General features: G+C 44.6%; 1 protein-coding gene across 11 annotated transcripts in view; it reads right to left on the bottom strand.

Moving 5' to 3' along the window:
- The window catches only part of SIPA1L2 (signal induced proliferation associated 1 like 2), a 119,793-nt gene that overhangs the window by 9,976 nt on the left and 89,774 nt on the right, over positions 1 to 20,043 (bottom strand). For 6 of the 11 annotated variants that reach the window (XM_089529916.1, XM_089529922.1, XM_089529917.1 and 3 more), the window contains 5 exons: positions 18,858 to 19,243; positions 16,660 to 16,884; positions 6,387 to 6,537; positions 3,194 to 3,413; positions 1,526 to 1,657 (listed from right to left, as the gene is read on the bottom strand). In XM_089529916.1, coding sequence (XP_089386042.1) covers positions 1,526 to 1,657; positions 3,194 to 3,413; positions 6,387 to 6,537; positions 16,660 to 16,884; positions 18,858 to 19,243 — 1,114 coding nt within the window. Of the gene's footprint in view, positions 1 to 1,525; positions 1,658 to 3,193; positions 3,414 to 6,386; positions 6,538 to 16,659; positions 16,885 to 18,677; positions 18,738 to 18,857; positions 19,244 to 20,043 lie in introns of all 11 variants that reach the window. The other 5 variants (XM_089529913.1, XM_089529915.1, XM_089529914.1 and 2 more) reach the window with 1 other exon arrangement.

Raw genomic sequence — 20,043 nt, 5'->3', positions numbered from 1 at the left:
TCTGTTTTTCCATTGCATCTTCAGCCCAGTAGCTTTCAGTTTTCAGTAAGATCTTCAATTAGACTAACAAAATATCAAGAGAGAGAAAGCAAACAATCCTCATCCATCTAATTAAGCCTGTTTCAAGTGATGGACTACAGGAAAACTCACAATAACTGTTTAAAAGCACTGAACGTAAAGTACCCCTGTCCTGCTTGTGGGCTTTTCGCAGGCATTTTGTTGGCAAATGTGAGAACTAGGATGCTGTGTTAGACATGCCTTTATCCATCAACTCATATGTTTCTAGAATGGCCACAATGTACACATTATCTTGCCCACTATGTCCTAAAAATGTCAGATACACTGGACAAGAATGAGAATTTGTAGCTTGTAGTCTAATTTCCTGAAGACCTGAACACTAGCTGCTACACAAAATGAAATACTGCAGCTGATAGTGTGACTGAGATTTTTCTCATGTAATGGCTTATTCAGCAAAAAAGAAAAGTTACTATAGATGACTATGCAAAGGCAATATAGATCCAAAATTCTTTCTTGTCATCCATTAAAACAAAATAAAATTAATATTTCAGTATTATATTTTGGATGTGAATATAGAACTGGCCCAGACTTACCACATTATGTGTTATGGGCGTGAGACTTGGGGGCTCTGATCCCTCCTCCCAAAATTTTATATGTGTAAAATTTACACGTGTATTTAAATATTTAATTTATTTAAGTAAAACTGTTCTAATTTAAATGCAGTTCCTTATAAAATGTTAAAATGTGAATATATATGAATATGCAAAGGAAAATACACACACTAACCAAACAAAATATACTATCTTCAAGAAACAGTACAGGAGCTGAATTAAAGAGGATCTTGATAATGTGCATAAATTATTTTCCCAATGATTTCCTCTGGATTACAACCTATATTCTTAATTTGTTAAGATGATAATCATCTGAACAACAGCAGTGAATAGTTAATATTTCAATATTTCAGAAGTTAAGAGATTTAGGAACCCTTACAGACAAAAGAAAACATACGTACATAAACCTCAAAGGTTCAAATATGCATTAGAACAATTTTTGAAAATTAGTTTCAAATTTATCACCTTTTGATATAAAATTGTAGAAAACTGAGGAGCTATTTATCACATCAAGCATTCTTGGGATATTTATAATATGAACAAATGATTATTTTTTGGTTAAAAAACTGTTCTATGAAAACTCACTAATGAAAATGAGCTTTTAATTCAGGACTCAGCGATCAATCCTTTGCTATAGTATTTCTTATACTCCATACTCTAATCTTAGCCCATTACATCCACCCCAACATCAATCTTATATTGCACAAATAAAACGATTTTGACTGAACTTATTAAAGGGAAATAATTGACTTGGAAGAAAGAAAACAAATCAGTCATGAACAAATATACCAAACTGTCAGTAATATGATGCATTGGGTTGTTACATTTCTAGTATTGATTAGACTACTTGTGTTTTAATTTGGTATTTAATACTGCAGTTGTTAAATAGGCATTACCTTCAAAGGCTTGTGCAGCATCAACCAAATGAGACCAGTCTAATCCTGTTGCAGTATCTGGAAGTGGCATCAAGCCAGGATCATTGAATCTTGATTTGTCAGACAAAGATCCATCTGAGAACCACAGCTCATCTGAGTGACAAATAAAATACATTGCCTTTAGGATATTACCCTACTATGTGAGCAAATGAGTAAAATTTAAAACTGTGTGACACAAATGGATAACCAGTCCAGATACTGAGTTATGCATACACAGCAATGAACAATACTTATACTGTTGTGTGTACCTAACTGCTCAACTGGTGGTTACTACTAATACAGTGGTCCCTTGCCTTATGTGGGGATCCGTTCTGGACCCTGCCGCGTAAGGCAAGTTCTACCTATGCTCAAGTCCCACTAAGAATAATGGGGCTTGTGCACGTGGCAGCGCGAGTGCTGCAGTCACGCGCACCACTCATTAAATGTTTAAATGCCTACCAATGTAAAGGGAAGGAGAAACACAATATTTGAACCATATTATGAAACCAGAAGCTCAGGTGGTTAAATTCCTGTACTGCAGCCACTCACTCACAAACCAGAAGATTGTGAGTTCAATACCAGCCAGGGACTCAGGGTGGACTCATCCTGGCATCTTTCTGAGGTTGCTAAAACGAGTACCCAGCTTGTTGGGGGCAATTAGCTTACACTTTGTAAACCACTTAGGGAGTGCTTAAATACACTGATAAGCGGTATGGAAATGTACTTGCTATTGCTATAAATATCTAAGCCCTAAGGCATAGTTTGGTGTATGAAAAAAACAAAACTTAAAAATTCAGAATAGCTGTCAATCACTACATCTCAATGTAAGCGAAAATGTAGACATCATTTTAGGCTTGTCCTTGTGGAAATAGCAATGGCAATTGCCTTAGAGGAGAGCCGCCTTGATGCAGTAGTTTGAGTATTGGACTACCAGTCTGAGGACCAGGCTTCAATTCCCAGTTTGGCCATAAAACCCAGAGTGACCTTGGGCAAGTCACATGCTCTCAACCTCAAGGGAGGGCAATGGTAAACCTCCTCTAAAGAAATCTTGCCAAGAAAACGCCATGATAGGTTCTCCTTAGGGCCACCAAAAGTCACAACAACAATTCCCTTAGAACAACCCTTTACAACTTTGTTGTTTAGTAACTGCTATAAATGTTAATTATTTCTGTTGAAGATATACAAGACATTCTTTACTTCCCTATATATGTACTATCTGAAGTGCTTTTAATAGTGATTTCAGAATGCAGGATGGATTACATGAGTTAAATTCCTATGCTAGCATTATATGATCTCAGACTTGTTATTAATATTGAAATTAGCTTGCCCAAAAGATAGTGAGTACTATAAATGTCAACTTACATACACCCTTTATCTAAAGAATTTGAATGTGGCAAAGAATTGTAGCTCAGTGGAACACTGCACTCTTGGCATGCAAAAACACCTAAGTTTAACCTCTGGCATTTGCCAGAGGGTTTCTAAAGATTCACCCAAAACCACAAACAGCTGCTGTAGTGTAGACAGTACTGAGCTGGATCAACCAGTGATTCAACTTGGTACAATTCAGCTTCCTAGGTTTCATTTATGAGATAGTCTTCCAATTGTAAATTTAATTTCAGATCAGAGAGATTTTAACACAAACACACTTACGTCGTAAGTTTCCAACACCACCAGTTAAGCTTGTTCTGGAAGGTAAAGTGCTGTGATATGGTGGCGTAGTGCTGAATAAAATATCATTTGGCAAAGCTTGGTCTAACATTGAACTCCGTGAGCTGGCATACGAAGATCCTCTTCTATTGCTACATATGCTCTCATCAGAAAGAGTGCGATACAGTGTCCTCCGAGGAGATAGGTTTCCATAAAATGAAAACTAAATATTGTAGAAAAAGAAATTAATGCACTGATACATTTATCATAGTGAAGATGATTATAATGAAGAGTCTATGCAGCTAAGGCTTATCATGTTATAGTAGACTAACACTAGTTTTGTATCTTTGCACTAGAAACAGTAATTCAGCAGTAGCAACTGGGTGTGCTATCATTTTAGTGATGTTAGTAGTCATTGCATTTCTCTTCTGGTATTCATGGATGCAACTTAATAAATTATTAGAAACAGAAAAAAGTAATATTAAATCCAGAGATTTAGCTTTCTGATGATGACATTTATAAGAATTTTCAAAACTAATGATATGTTGTCTAATTTTAATTTCTAGAAGATTATTTTTTATTATCCAGCCAAAGTACCAGTAGTAAAGGAAGTGCAATTTAAGACAAACTGATAATGTGAATTGAACCTATGTAGCTTTCTATCTCCCATAAATAAACAGAACTTTGTTTTTAAACATATTGTGTTTCTGTGGCAGATAAAAGAGCTTGTTTTGTAAAAGGGCCCTTCTGTAAGGAAGGTGATTTTCACCATTCCTCCTTTGCTTGCAGCCTCTTTTCTCTGCCCAACCTTGTTTCAGAGAACCTTTGTTCCAGAAGACCCTAGTCTTCTAAAACAGATTCTCATGGGACAAAGGAGAAAGTGGCAAAAGTCTTATCCTGCCTCACAACAGCTTCCACTCAAGAGAACTCAGGATCTAGGTCAATGCACTCTCAAGCTCGCTTCAGTTGTTACTTAACTTATATGATTCTTTCTTTTTCTGTGGCACAGTATGGGAAGTGGGTTATTGGGAACAGTTCCCACTTAGTTCCCACTGACTCTGCTTGGTTTCAAAGGTTTTTCTTTTTCTTTCTTTCTTTCTTTCTTTCTTTCTTTTTTTTTCTTCTTTTTTTTTTTTCTTTTCTTTTTTTTTTTTGCAAACATTTTGTGTTTAAAAATGTTTTCAACACATTGGTGAATGTTACTACTATAACACATCATTACTAAAGAACAATGCCATTTCACTAGAATTGTCTAAATAGAAGATTAATTGAATAGTGATGAGTCATAAATTAACTATATTTGTATCCAGCACTCCCTCTACTTCACTTCCTCCTATCAGTGAGAATTTCTGCACTATATTTGAAACCTCAGAAACAAGTATACATGGACTGATCATCAGTTCTGTATTGGCTGAATATGTGTAAAAGCAAAATGTCTATTCTCCCCCAAATCTTGGAATACAGTGGGCCCTTGGTATCCACTAGGTTTTGGTTCTGGGACCCCGCCGTGGATAACAAAATCGGTGGATGCTCAAGTCCCATTAAATACAATGCCTCAGTAAAATGGTGTCCCTTGTATAAAATAGCAAAATGAAGACTTTCTTTTAGGAATTTATACATTTTTAAAGATATTTTCAAACCATGGATGCTTGAGTCCGTGGATAAAAAAATCAATGGATACAGAAGGCTGACTGTATACTGTGGGCCTTACAGTAATTTTATATATTTATTTGTATTTATTGTTGTTATTTGTCATTAACTACTGTAGGCTTTGACTTATAGCGACCCATGAATGAAATCTTCCAGGAGTCTTAGGCCTGGTACAGACTGGCAAAAAGTGATGTCCTGTGGGCAAGGTGAGGGCTGAGCGTCCTCATGCTCACAGCCCTCCCTGTGCTGCCCGGCCGCCATCTTGGTGCACAGCCGTTCAGATGGCGCGCACCATATCATTTTGGCGCAGTGCCCAAACGATGCTGCACCAAAAGGGCATGATCAAGAAGCAGCTATGGCACCCAGAAGCAGCTATGGCACCACTTCACAGGCACAAAAAGGAGCAGGAAAAATGGCTCCTTTTTGTGCTCTGAGGAGGCCATATTGGTGTTGTGATGTGCGTTTGCCGCTGCACTGATCCAGGGCATCTCGCCACCCCTTCCTGCCCATTTGTACAGGGCCTTCATCATCAACAGCCCTGTGAAGGTCTTCCAAACTTGGCCATGGTTTCTCTATTCAATTAATCCACCTGTAATGTGGTCTTCCTCTTCTCCTTCTGCCTTTCACTTTTCTAGGCATTATCGTCTTTTCTAATGGTCCATGCAGTAACATGAGCATGTCTGACGTATGATACCCTTAGTTTGCCTTCTAGTGAGAACTGGATCTCCTATTCCAATAAACTATCAGATTGCATATGGACACCATGGATTTCTGATGTGGCCTACAGGGGATACTGCATTCTTAATTTTCTCCATCCAGTAAGAAGAGTATTGTCTGCAAATGTTTTCCTCTCAGTCAATAGTAATTCAGTTATGTCAACGTTTATGTGAATACTATGAATTCAGTAGGTTACTCCAGATGAGATTAGCAACAGGATTTAGGCCCCAATGTTGAAAATTCACTGCATAATGTTCACATGATCACAGAAGCCCAAGATGGGCCAAATATGGGTGAATTGCTGGGGTTCGGTTCTCGCTTCACATACATAATGAGTCCTGGGAAAGAATGAATTTTTCTTTTGCAGAAAGGAACATGCATTAATTTTTAAACAATGCAAGCCATATTTATTTGACGCTTTAAAGCAAAGCTAATTTTAAATTTTCATCAAGCACAGATTTCTAAATCTTTGATATTAATCTGCCAGTGAATTCCCTGCAGTACATAAACATTTAATGGATGTTGTTTGGTAAAAACAAATGCTCATCTAAAAATATTCTCTTTTTTATTCAGATTATTGGAGATGAAGTTTGGGAAACAGTTGTAAAGTAATTGGAAACTACATTTTATCTGAATTTAGGAACTGATTAGAAAATGTTGAGCTTTCAGAGGAAACATGCTAAATCTTAGTAGTTTTCATAACCATATAGGGGAGAAACTTGTTATCTGAATTACTCCTTCTATTCCCTTTTTATTGTTGTTTTTAGAACTAATCTGAATAAAGCTGAATGATAGTAGTGACAGTTACAGAGACAAAAAAGGAGCTAACCTTTCTTCTGCCTTCCTCCACAGAGATGCTGTCTGGCATCATCAGCTTCAGAAACTCTTCTTTTGACAAGACTCGCTGGCTTTCAGAAACTGTACTCCTTACAGAGGCCTGAAGCCGACTTGAAGATAGGCCATCACCATCATTATACAGTCTGCAAAAATGATTATTGGGCAGTTTGTTTACAGATCACTAACATCTTTTCAATTTTTTGCTCTATTTATCATGCCTTTAAAAAATTATTTTTAATATTGAAATTATTTCTTTGCACAGTTCTTTCTAATACATTTTCACTAATTTCCTAAAGGTATCCAAAATGCTGTTTTTTAAAAAACAATTATTAAAAAAATTATTCATCAACTTTCACTTAAAGATTTCCATAAATAAAATAAGAAGCAGAAAAAAAATTAAAAGTCTATTAATAACAAAATGGTAATGATAAAAATTGATACCAAAATCCTATTAAATATAGCAATGGTATCCAACAGATCAGTCCTTAACAGCTCAAACAGCAAAACATTTTTATAAGGTTGTGACACAATCCAACATTGTGCAAATAGACTTCTACTGGTCAATAGGATTTTCCACACCTCTCTTCTCTCTTTTTAGTATGTATGTGTATGTGCTTTCAAGTCGCCTGTCATAGCAAACACATGAATTCCATAGGTTTTTCTCTTAGGCAAGGAATACTCAGAGATGGTCTGCCAGTTCCTTCCTTTGATATACAGTGCACCCACTCCATATGCGGGCGCACCATATGCGGCTTCCTGTTTACGCAGATGCCCCGTCACCATTAAATGAATGGCGTGTGCACCCCATGCCACCGCGAGCCCAAGCCCGAGCCCGAGCCCCATTCTATTGAATGGGGTTCGAGCTTACCCGAGATTTGCCTTACATGGGGGGGGGGGGGTCCGGAACGGATCCCCCGTGTAAGGCTAGGTTTCACTGTATAGTTTACAACACTTGGTATTCATTCACAGTAAAAGTGGCTAAACAAACCATGGAGATGACTCATAACCACTTTATTAATAGAACATATGCCATGTTCTTGATTTTCCTAAACATCTTTCCTCAATCCGATGCTTCTCAGAAATTTTGACCTGCAATTCACACTAGAACTTGCCAGCAAGTCCAATAATAATAATAATAATAATAATAATAATAATAATAATAATAGGTTTTATTTATATACCGCCCAATCACTGGGAATCCGAGCGGTTTACAATAGAGGGGATAACAGACAGTTCCCTGCCCACAGGCTTACAATCTAAAAGACACAAAAGGAGAAGGGAATGGTGAGGGAGGGAGGGAATCAGGTCCAGCATTCTTCTCTCCCTCTGAGGCCTGGACCAAGGCAGATGGACCGGAGGGAGGGCTCTTCTTCTTCAGGCTAGCCCCTGATGGAACTGGGCCAGCCTCCTCTCCCCCTCAGAGGCCGGACGATGACAGTTAGGGAAGGAGGAGCCTCTTTCCTCAGGCTAGCCCGATGGTACTGGGCCAGCCTTCCCTCCCCCTCAGAGGCCGGACGATGACAGTTAGGGAGGGAGGAGCCTCTTTCTTCAGGCTAGCCCGATGGTACTGGGCCAGCCTTCTCTCCCCCTCTGAGGCCGGACGATGACAGTTAGGGAGGGAATAGTCATTGATGATGGCAGCTGGGGTAAAAAATATATATGAAAGGCACTAGACTGGGAAAACCAGCTTTACCCATTGTTGGATAGACAAAAGAATTTCTATTACCTTTGGCATGGCTTCTTTACAACAATGCTATTTCTTTGCTTACAGCCTCTTTAATCATGAGTTGTAAACGGTAACTGCATAATGCTCTTCAGAAGATGCAATACTGCAAGATAGTGTTGATTCAGTGAAGCTACTTGTGAAGAATTAGGCATGCTCATCAGAAGCATTTTTAAATTAGCTATGAAGGAAGGCTGCATCTCTAGGATTGTGGGGGATTCTATTGTTACTCTGCAGAAGCTCCATCTGCCTGATCATTCCACTAGGTGCTTTTGCCTATATCTGCTTCACCCCTGCTTTGAAACCTCTGTTCCCAATAGGTCAGTTTGAAGTCATGGTCAAAGTTTTATCCTGAACAGAATTCTGAATTCCTGGTTCTGACTGACAGAGTAACTCAGGTTTTTAAATACTGTTGCTTAACTTGGTTTTTGTGTGTGTGTGTTTTTAAGTACCTCCTTCTCTACCATCCTTTCTACTCCTTTTTCTACAGTAGGGGTAGCACTACCATGCCCTCTGACTCACTCTCACTCAAAGTAACAGAATTCATTTTAATACTTCATCCTCTTTAATTTCAGAGATTCGCTGGGTAGCAGTCACTTGATTTGGTGCAATCTTATTATTTTCTAGACATATGATCTGCTGGGTGGTAGTCAGTGAGTTAGACTCAATTACTGGATCTGGTGCAGTTTTTTTCTCTTTTTTCTTTGAATGCAAAACTGTATCCCTTTTGTCCACCTCATCAACTATAGCCCTTCTCTTTGTATGATTTCCCTGTATTTTGTAATGTTTTAAATTTTTCTGAATTTAATGTGTGTGAATGAAGGGAATAAGGACAGGTTGCTTACCTGTAACGGTATTTCTTCGAGTGGTCATCTGCGAATACATACAAATGGGTTTTACTGCGCCTGCGCAGTGCTGCTCGGAACCTTCTGGAATCACTGGGCAGAGTTAACTCTGCAACATATTGAAACTTTTTGGCGGTAACTCCGCCCACCCGTTATAAGGCCCCTGCCTTCCCGCTCTTTTCCCCAGTTCCGTAATTTTTCCGCCAAGCAGGCGAAGGAAGAGAGCCAAATGAGAGCAGGACACTGAGGGGATGGACGGGTGGGATTTGTATGTATTCGCAGATGACCACTCGAAGAAATACCGTTACAGGTAAGCAACCTGTCCTTCTTCTTCGTGGTCTCTGCGAATCATACAAATGGGTTTAGACTGACAAGCTTAGGTATGCGGCGGAGGGAGTGTCCTGAGACCATAGCTATGGCAAACCAAAGGCATATTTATTACAATAAACACCTTGAACCATAAAAGGAGTCAGTCTTTTTGTTGATGCACAGACCAAACATAGCAATAACATTGCTAAACCTGAGAGGGGAACAAGAGGTCGTGCAAGACCAATTCATGGAATTGTGCAAATTATCATTCAACAAATTGACACAGTAACATATGTACATAAGTGCTGAAACACAACCATCAGTAGTGCAGTTAATGCAACCCTGAAACCAACACAGCCCTCCCGAAAGCTGCGTCTCGAATGGCTCTGGTGTCCAACCTGTAATGTTTTATAAAAGTCAGAGGTTGGGACCAGACAGCGGCCTTGCAGACATCCTCGAGGGGGATCCCTGACAGAAATGCAGAGGATGCTGCCATTGACCTCGTGGAGTGGGACCGAACCCTACCAGGGAGAGGTTTGCCTAACAGTTCATAGCAGAGGTGGATGGTACCAGCCACCCATTTGGACAACCTCTGCGCAGAAACAGGCAACCCCTGCTTCGGTACCGAGTAGCACTGGAAGAGTCTCTCGGACCGACTGAAGGCAGCAGTTCTGTCCAGGTAAAAGGCAAGTGCTCTCCTGACATCAAGAGAGTGCAGGCGCCGCTCCTCATCCGACGTCGGATTGGATGCGAGGGTAGGCAATACAATGTCCTGGCACATGTGGAAAGCAGACACTACCTTAGGCAGGAAGGTAATGTCCGTACGGAGGACCACCTTGTCCTTGTGGAACCTCAGGAATGGTTGGTCCCTACGTAAAGCACAGAGTTCACCCGCACGGCGGGCAGAGGTGATGGCCACAAGAAAAGCGGTTTTCCAAGTCAATAGTCTCAAGTCCGCTGTGGCCATCGGTTCAAAGGGCTTGGATTGGAGGGCGGACAATACCGACTCCAAGCTCCAAGCCGGCGTAGGTACCGATACCGGAGGATAAAGGTTAGCACAACCCTTCAGGAACCCCTTCACCAAGGGGTCCTTGAAAAAAGAAACCCTCCCCCCGAACTGGTATTTGGCACAGATGGCAGACAAGTAGCATTTGATGGAAGTGAGAGACAGTCCTCCATCCAAAAGTGCCATCAGGAACTCCAGCACCACTGGAGTGGACACCTGTGTAGGAGACAAGCCCTTCTGGTCCAGGAAGAGGCAAAATCTCCTCCATTTCAGGGCATAGGAACGCTGGGTGGAAGGTTTCCTCGCAGCCAGGATCACCGTCCTTACCGATTCCGGTAAGGTAGTCAGCGCCGAATCCTCCAGGCCACCAGCGGCAGGCTCTCGATGTCGGGATGGAGAATCCGGCCGTCCTGGATCGAAAGCAGGTCCGGGCGAGGGTCGAGACGGAGGAAGCATCTCCCGGAGAGGTGGAGAAGGGATGCGAACCACGGCTGCCTCGGCCACCACGGGGTGATGAGGATCGCATGCGAGCGGTCCGTAGTCAATTTGGAAACCACTCTGATGATCAGAGGGAACGGAGGGAAGGCGTAGAGGAGCTCTCCCGTCCAGAGGAAAGCGAATGCGTCTCCGAGGGATCCGTCCATCCGCTTCCTGGAGCAGAACTGGGGACAGTGGCTGTTCCAGCTGGTCGCGAAGAGGTCGATCCGGGGGGGTTCCCCACCGATCGAAGAGGTCGCCGACCGTCTCGGGATGGAGCCTCCACTCGTGGCACACCGACGGAGATCTGCTGAGGCGGTCCGCCAGCTCGTTGTCTTCTCCGGGGAGGTGAATCGCTTGGAGGAGAACGCGTCTCTGGATGCACCAATCCCAAATGCGGAGTGTGAGGTCGAGCAAGGTCCTGGATCTGGTACCACCCTGTTTGTTGATGTAGTACATCACGGTGGTGTTGTCCGTCCTCAGGAGGACCACTCTCCCCGAGACAGCAAACTCGAATGCCCTCAAAGCCTTCTGTACTGCAAGCATCTCCAAGGCGTTGATGTGGAAGCGCTTGTCTTGTGCGGACCACCTGTCCTTGACGACCAGGTCGAGCAGGTGGGCGCCCCATCCCTCCAGGGATGCATCGGTTGTCAGAGTCAGCTGTGCCTGGGGCTGATGGAAGGGCATCCCGGTGCAGACGTTGGAGCTGTCCAACCACCATCTGAGGGAAGCGGCCACCGGTCTCGGTACCGTGAGCCACACTGAAGGCGGGTCCTCCAACGGAGAGAAGACGGAGAGGAACCAGGCTTGGAGAGGCCGAAGACGAAGCCTTGCCCAAGAGGTGACGAATGTCGTCGACGCCATGTGGCCCAGAGCGACTTGGACATCTCTGGCTCTCACCCTTCTGTGGGAGATGCACGGCCTGAGGGATGCTGTCAGGGCCTGAAACCGGTCCGGAGGGAGGAAAGCTAGGCAGTTGTCGGAGTCGAGGACGGCCCCGATGAATTTGACCCGCTTGGTCGGTGTAAAGTGGGACTTTTCCCTGTTGACGACCAGCCCGAGGGAGTCCAGCAGGCGCAAGGTGAATGAGACTGCCTCCTGCAGCTCGTCTTTGGATTCGGCTGCGAACAGCCAGTCGTCTAAGTAGGGAAAGACCATGAAGCCCTTTTGGTGAAGGTATGCCACCACCGGTGCCATACACTTCGTGAAGACTCGTGGAGCCGTGGCCAAGCCGAAAGGGAGCACGTTGTAGTGGTACGAATCGGGGCCGACAGCGAAGGCGAGGAATCTCCGGTGGGACTGTCGGATCCCGATGTGGAAGTAGGCATCCTTCAGGTCGACGGTCGCGAACCACAGGCCCTGGTGGAGCAGAGGTAGAATGGAAGCCAAGGTTACCATTCGGAAGCGACGGTAGTCAAGGAACAGGTTCAATTGTCTCAAGTCCAGGATGGGCCTAATGCCCCCATCCGCCTTCGGTACCGTGAAGTACCTGGAGAAAAAGGCCCGAGAACACTGGTCGGGAGGCAAAGGGGAGATTGCCCCTTTCACAAGCAAGGTGCGCACTTCGTCGAGAAGGGTGTCCGAGGGGGGAGTGGACATAAAGGCTCCAGTTGGAGGGAGCTCTTGGAACTCGAGGGCATAACCCCTGCGGACGATGTCGAGAACCCACGAGTCCGATGTTATAGAGGCCCAGGTGTTAACAAAGGGCCTCAAGATGTCCAAAAAGAAGAGGGGTGAAGGGGAGACGAAGCGCGCTGCGTCCCTTCAGGCTCTCTTCTTCCCCTGGTCGGTGTCCTGCCGGCGGGACTTGCGGTACCGGGGCGGGAAGTTGCGACGGCCAGAGGAGGAGGAAGACTGCGAGGGGAAGCGCTGTCTCTGAGGGCCCTGCTGCTGGGGCTGTCGGTCCCGGGAGAAGGTCCCCTGTGACTGACCTTGCGGCTGCCACGGGCGCTGACGCTTCCGGAACGGAGAGGCCGGTGCCGAGGACATGCCGTGTTTCTTCGCCGCCGCCTTCATCCTAAACTTGCGGTTTAGGCGGTCGTCGGTCTCGGCGTGGAAGAGGCCGGTTCCGTCGATCGGCATGTCCTCAATGGCAGCTCTGACCGTCGGGTTGAGGTCGGAGGCTCTCAGCCAGGCGTGGCGTCGTAGAGCCATGGAAGCTGACATGGCCCTCCCGGAGCAGTCCACCAGATTCCTGGAAGTGGTGATCAGCCAGCTTCCAATGGAGTGTGCCTCGTCCCTGATCTCCACCAGCTGCCTCTGGATGTCGTCTGGGACGTCCGGGACGAGGGGGGAGATCCGTTCCATGAGGGTCTGAATGTAGGCCCCCATGCACGCAGTGTAGTTGGCGGCCTTGACCCCCAGTGCAGACGCCGAGTATGCCTTCTTCGCCAGTCCGTCCACCTTCTTCGCCTCCCGGTCGACAGGAGAGGTGGCCTGCTTCGGAACGAAGCTGTGCTGGGCTCCCTCAACGATGGCAGAGTTCGGCCGAGGGTGTTCGGCCAACCAAGGGCAACTCGCCGGGGCAACCCTATATAGCGACTCCACCTTGCGGGAGGGTGCCGATAGGGCGGCCGGGGAGTTCCAGGACCTCTTGACGATGGTCTGAAGCGAGGGAAGGAGAGGCAGGCACGGCGGAGTGGGGACTCGTCCATGCACCCGACGCTCAACCGGATCCTCAGCGTCGTCGACTGCGGATGCGAGCTCGATGTCGAGGGCCCTCGCCATCTTAACCACGTGCTCCGTGAAGGACCTGACATCGTCCGACGGAGAAGACGGCTCCGGGTTGTGCATCCTCTGGGGGGAGGCCGAGCCTGAGAGGACATCCTCGTCCGAGGGTGCCTCCGAGGGTAGCAGCGGTTCGTCCTCGGAATCCAGGTCAGAAGAGAGAGGATCAGTCACTCTGACCTGGGATCTCGAGCGGGCTGGAGCGAAGTCGACCGAAGACCGGGAGCGTCGACGGGGTGGAGATAGCGACCTCTCACGTCTGCGGGGTGGAGACGGTGACCTCTCGTAGACCGACACGGTCGGTACCGATGCGGACGGGTGAGACCGGTCTGCAGGAGGGGGGTTCAATTTGGTGAACTCCCTCAAGGCTCTGTCCTCCGGGACCGACATGTAGTAGCGGCGCGACTGCATGTCGTAGAAGAGGTCCGGGAAATCTTGCCCGCGAGGCAAGTCGTCCTCATCTTCGGTTGCCGGGTGGGATGGCGACCGATGCTCGAGGGAGCGAGGAGGCACTGTGTCATCCGTCCCGCGGGTGGAATCCCCGATCGGAGGAGGCAGAGGAGTAACTGGTACCGGGGTCCCTTGGTCCAGCGGCGTCGGTCCCTGATCGCGGGGAGCTGATGAAGCGGAGGCGCGAGCCTGTTTGGAGGGGGAGCGCTTCTTCTCCTTCGGTCCCGGTAGGTCGGTAGTGGTCCGATCCTTGGAGGACTTTGCCTTCTTTGGGGCAGGATCGCGACCGGCCTCGTCGTGGCGCCTCTTCTTCCCATGCTTGGAGGGCTCGTCGGATGGGAAGAACGGGTTGTCCGGGAGGTCCAGGATGACAGCAGCCGCTGTCGACGACGAAGGCCTCGGTGATCTTGACCCTTGTACCGGCTCGGTCTGCTCCTTAGGTGTCGCATGGCGAGGTGCCTTGGACGCCTTGGAGGCCTTGGAGGACGAAGGCGAGGGCAGATGGACCTTCAGCTCAGTAGCCTCCTTTGAACGGGAACCCTCCGATCCCTTCTTCGGTTTGGAGGCCCGTTCGGTACCCTCAGTCCCCGATGACTTATGGGGGCGCTTGGAGGGTCTGTCGGTGGCGCTGGGCGGTTTGGAGCCACGGGCCACATCGGAGGTGGTGGAAGGGGTCCCGGCCGGGACACACACCACACTGGAGACGGCAACTCTCCCCGATCCCACGCTGGAGACACTTGCCCGGGACGACGAAGCGGGGGGCGCCAAAGGCGGGACAGAAGAGGACCGCGAACCTCCCTCCTGCACTTTCCCCAGGGCGATTGCCGACGTGAGCCGGGACTCACGGTTCTTACGAGCCTGAGTGGAGAGGGATCCGCAGAGCGTGCAGGCCTTGGGATCATGGTTCGGACCAAGGCACAACAGGCAGGAGGAGTGCGGGTCCTGAACGGGCACCTTGCCCTTGCAGATGTCGCACTTTTTGAAAGGCGCCGGCATCTCCAAAATCGTCAAGCCGAAGGGAAATCCGAAAACGAAGTCAACAGTCCGAAGGTCCAAAGTTACCAGGGCGGGAGACAGAGAATGGTCAAGATACAGTCCGAGTTCAAAAACGAAAGTGATTCCAGCAAGCGAAGCAAGCGAAAGTTCCTTGAAGCAGCTAGCGCGGCGGAAAAAAGGAACTGGGGAAAAGAGCGGGAAGGCAGGGGCCTTATAACGGGTGGGCGGAGTTACCGCCAAAAAGTTTCAATATGTTGCAGAGTTAACTCTGCCCAGTGATTCCAGAAGGTTCCGAGCAGCACTGCGCAGGCGCAGTAAAACCCATTTGTATGATTCGCAGAGACCACGAAGAAGAAACACATCTAGCTGACAAGGTAGGGAAAAAAAGTAATAGAGAAGGGAAGGGAGTAATGGATGAAGAGAAAAAGAATCTGGGACTCCTGCTTAGTCAGCTGACGCATGAGGAATAACCCAAGATGGTGTGGGGTGCTCTTCCTTTGCCATCCAGAGATTATCTTTGTTTCCCAGTCCAAAGCCTGAATTCTTCCATTAAAAAACAATTAATAAAAGTGGCTAGTATTTCAAAGTACACAGTATTATAGTAGAACCCCCATCTGTGGAGGGTTTAGTTCTCCTACCATGGATGGGAAAAAACATGAATATTATTCATTGGGCAGCTATGTGCACATACCCATGTCAGCATGTAGGTGGGCCTCTAAATCTAGGGTGTAGCGATCTGAGGACAGTCCAATGTGCAGACTGGGTCCTTTGTATTTATACAAGGAAACAACCTCCACTATTTATCCATCTATTTGAACTATGCAAATGACTTTTTCATTCAGATTTAGGACTCTGATCACATAGAATATATGGTATTTCCAGATGGATGGCTCCTAGCACTACCAATCAAACTACAATATACTTATTTTCACCTTCTATTTCTTAATGAATTCTTTGTTTTAATTTTTTTATTTCGATAAACAATATAACAATAGACAAACATATAACAAGAAACAATGAACAAAAAACAAATAACACTATTTCACATTGACAAAACATGTTAAACATAAAATACCTCTCCTTTGATATCATTTACTTCTCATAACCTTCTCCCCTTAATTTATGTCTGTACATCCTTTGGATCAAGTTCCCTTTCTTCAAACTTATTTTATATCTCCTTTCTTCCTCTAATATCCTTCTAATATCACCCTTATAGGTTTGCTCCTTCTTACCCCATCCTTCCTTAATTTCCTATTCTCTTCTCTTTTTCACCTTTCAATCTTGTTCTTACTGCCTACTCTTACCTTCTTTCACTTTCTAAATTCCTCTATCTTCAGCTTCTAAACTTGACCCAAAGGTTGCCCTTTTTTCAATACCCTTTTTTAATACACATAAAACATACCAATATCAGTTTCATCACACAAATTTTAATGAGTTCCTTGTTGTAAAAAACAAAACAGAGGAAATAGTGGAAAATACAGGAAGATTAGAAGTGCAAAATATCATCTGGACATCCCATAATAATTCTGTGCATGCAGTATAATGACTGCATGACAAAGGCCTTGTTTGGAAGTACCCATAAATAGAAAGAAGAGGAGTCTATATATAGCCAGATTTCTCTCGAGCTTGCCTGCATCTTCCAAGCCCCTGGAATTCAACATCACCCAGCTTGCCTTTTCTTTTCTGTGCCCCCCCCCCCCCAAGCACAAAATATGAACAAACACTCTCTTACTCTTGGCATTCAGAAGTTTCAGATTCTTCAGGTGTTGGGCTACCTTCTGATTTTTTCCAGCCAATGACATATCTGCTTATTGCTCCTTGACGAGGGTAGCATTTTGCTATAGATCCAGGGATCTGTTGACCACAGTTTTGAGATACTATGTACACTTTGGAGGTATCTAATGATCCACTGTTCTTAGGACCATGTGCTGAAGGACTTCCTGAATGATGTGACCCACTAGAAGAAGGGAGACAATATGAAGCGCACTATGTGAGGAAATCTGAGACAGAAAAAAAATTCAACTCCCTTAAGAATCAGAACTAACATTTTCTTAAGATCAGTAAAATTTAATTCTTCATCACAAAGGGCACATTCTAGATATGTTTGTACAAAACAATTATCTACATCACAGTCTATTTAAATCAGAAAAAGAGAAAGCAAACATTAAAAAGCTGAAAAATGAAGGGGAAAAAAATCACAGCAGCAGCAAAATGAATAAAATCAGACTAGAAGCAGAAATGCCTTGGCAAATACATGTTATCTTCCACTGTAAGCAGAAGGACATCAGGCTTGTAATAGAAGACCCCTTCCTGGGGAATATATTTCATAAATAACATGTCATGACCAAGAAGATACTTTCCCTGCTCAACATGCTGGCTGCAGGATGCTCATAGCATTCACACAGGGGCTGTCTGCACAAGTCATAAGATGTGGTTTCATCCTGTTTTGAAACCTTCCTGTTTAAATGATGCATGTGGCCAACACGGAAGAAATCTGGGGCAAAGCCATGCTCTGAGGCTAAACACTGGAGCAAAATGACACTCAGGTTGCATTGCTTCAAATTGGAAAGTGTGGACTATTGCACCAGTGCAATAGGGCCAATGAGCCACCAGTGCTATTGGTGCCCATATTTTTTATGCTGCCTGTGAATTGTTCACACATGCACACAAGTGATCAGTTGCACCATCAAGCCCTCATTCCATCACTTATCTCGCTGAAGCAAAATGAGAGAAACATTAACAAACTGGCTGATCCAACAGGAGGCCATGGAGAAATGGAGGGGGCATCATACGTTCATGCTCAACTATATGTCTTTTTTTTTTTTTAAAAAAGGAGAAAACCTATTCATTCACATAGAGTAAACCACAGAGAATAATGATACAAGACTAATCTTTCTTTGCTCAGATGATGCAAAAAATTTGCAGATATAAGTACAATTACACTTTTCAAAATAGATCTACAGAAGACAAAATAATATTTACAAAATCTCCTTCATTTGAATGCTTCCCTTCCCCCTCCCCAATCTGCTTTGGTGGTTTAAAGATCTACTTTTCAGACAGTGGAAGCATTCCAACACAGTTCCACTTAGGGAATACTCCCACTGGTGGAAGGTCATCTGAATTATAAATAAAACCATGTTATCTAAATCAGTGCCTCTATGGCTATCTGACTAGCCACTTCCCTCATGTGCTAGGTATCAGCACCATATTGATGCCCACTGGCTAAAACTGCCCCCCCCCCCCAATTCTTGGATGGCTCTGGGAAGAAAACAGGTCCATTAACCACCACTCCGAGTAACACTAATCTAAGTAACTCCCAATGGCACAAATAAATATTGAAGGGGTGTCCTATTGATGATGAAGCAAGCTTGTTTTCTGCTGCTCCCGAAAATAGGACCTGGACCAATGGATTAAAACTACAGGAAAAAGAGATTCCATGTAGACATTAGGAGGAATGTCTTGACAGTAAGAGCTGTTCAACAGTGTGGTGTGTGGTGGAGTCTCCTTCTTTGGCAGTCTTTAAACAGAGGCTGGATGGCCATCTGTCATGGGTGCTTTGATTGAGAGTTCTTGCATGGCAGGGGGTTGGACTGGATGGCCCTTGCTCTCTCTTCCATGATTCTAATATACTTCACATCTTTTCTACCTTCTATAATTTAATGTAGGATAGGATTTGCACATGGTTTTGAAACACATGCTATCATATATGTTAACATCACTGGACTGCACTGTGAAAAGCTAATGACCTACGTTTGCAAGGGACAAAGGGTTTTCAGCATTTCCTCACACACTTTCTGATATGTAATATGGCTGAAATGAGATTAAATACATTCAGTAAAATATAATGTCTGTAGCAAGCAAGAAGAAATTGACAAATTATTCACTCAGATCTATTAATTTTGTTACTCATACTGAAGGAAATTCACCCACCTCGAATGTGACGATATTTCACTGAGATCTCCCATGCTTCCATCTCCTGTATGACCACTAGAAATGGCAGAAGCATAACTGTGAACAGCATAAATTTTTGCCTCATCATCTTGCCCCGGAGATTCAGAAGATTCAGCCCACTGATCCGTCCGACTGTGTATCCCTGATCGACTTCCAGCAAGGTGCAAAGGGGCCAAGATTGGAGCAGGCATACAAGGAGCAGTATCAATGCCACTGTCAGTAGAAGCTCCTTTAATGTACGTTAATCCAAGTAAATCAGGGTCCATTAGGTCTTCAGAACCAAAATGTTTGTCATCACTATTGCTGGATGTGTTACTGGACAGGGTATTACTGCTAGAATGACTGGAACAGTTTTTTTCTCCAATCTTAAAAGAAAAACATTTTACAATGAGTTTATTTCCTGTTCTTCACAGTTAAATCAATGGAAAAAGCAAACAATGGCACATTACCATTTGTTAGAAGTGTCAAATATAAATGAAGCCTACATATAAAGTTTTATGCTACTAACATTATCTATTAGATATAAATAATCATTAATATTTTTATAAACACACATATAATCAGGGTGGAATGTAACATATCTACTACATATGACATTATGTGAGATTGTACAGGATTAATTATGTTCAAAGAAAGTTTGAAATTAAATACACCCAGCACTTTATATTGCATGGTCATATTTCCATCACGGCACAGAAGATTCTCTTCCATGTAAATAACTGAAAACAGGTTGTAGCTGGACAGACTATTTTTCTAGATTAACAAGTCCTTTCATCTAGCAGCTGACCTCTTTTGGGCAAGTATTTCTCAAGCTATGCCAGAAATATATGTATTTTTGAAGGTTATAAAGATTGGTTAAAGGTTAAGCTTGGGTTACTCCACAACTTGTGTTAGAAATATCTGGAGTCTGAGGGGATCTCCAAATGCAAGGAGGGTTTAAGCCAAGCATTAGAACAGATCATTGCTGGCCCATCCTCAAAATGAACTACCAGCTGCTCCCAACCCTGATCTATTAAGCAGCACTGTATATCATCTTACAGGGTGGTTCAAAAAGAATGGTGCAAATCAAAATAATAACAGCTTTACTTTTCCACCATTTTTTGGATATTCTGAAGAAAACAGTACATACAGTTTCTGGTGTGTCTTGAAACACCATCCCTGGCAC

This window comes from Sceloporus occidentalis, unplaced genomic scaffold (assembly GCF_023333645.1).
Source record: "Sceloporus occidentalis isolate IW3139 unplaced genomic scaffold, rSceOcc1.0.p SCAF_6, whole genome shotgun sequence".
In the NCBI taxonomy this organism is placed as follows: domain Eukaryota; kingdom Metazoa; phylum Chordata; class Lepidosauria; order Squamata; family Phrynosomatidae; genus Sceloporus; species Sceloporus occidentalis.
Note: the sequence above shows the minus strand (reverse complement) of the source record. Positions and strands in the feature narration are given on the sequence as shown.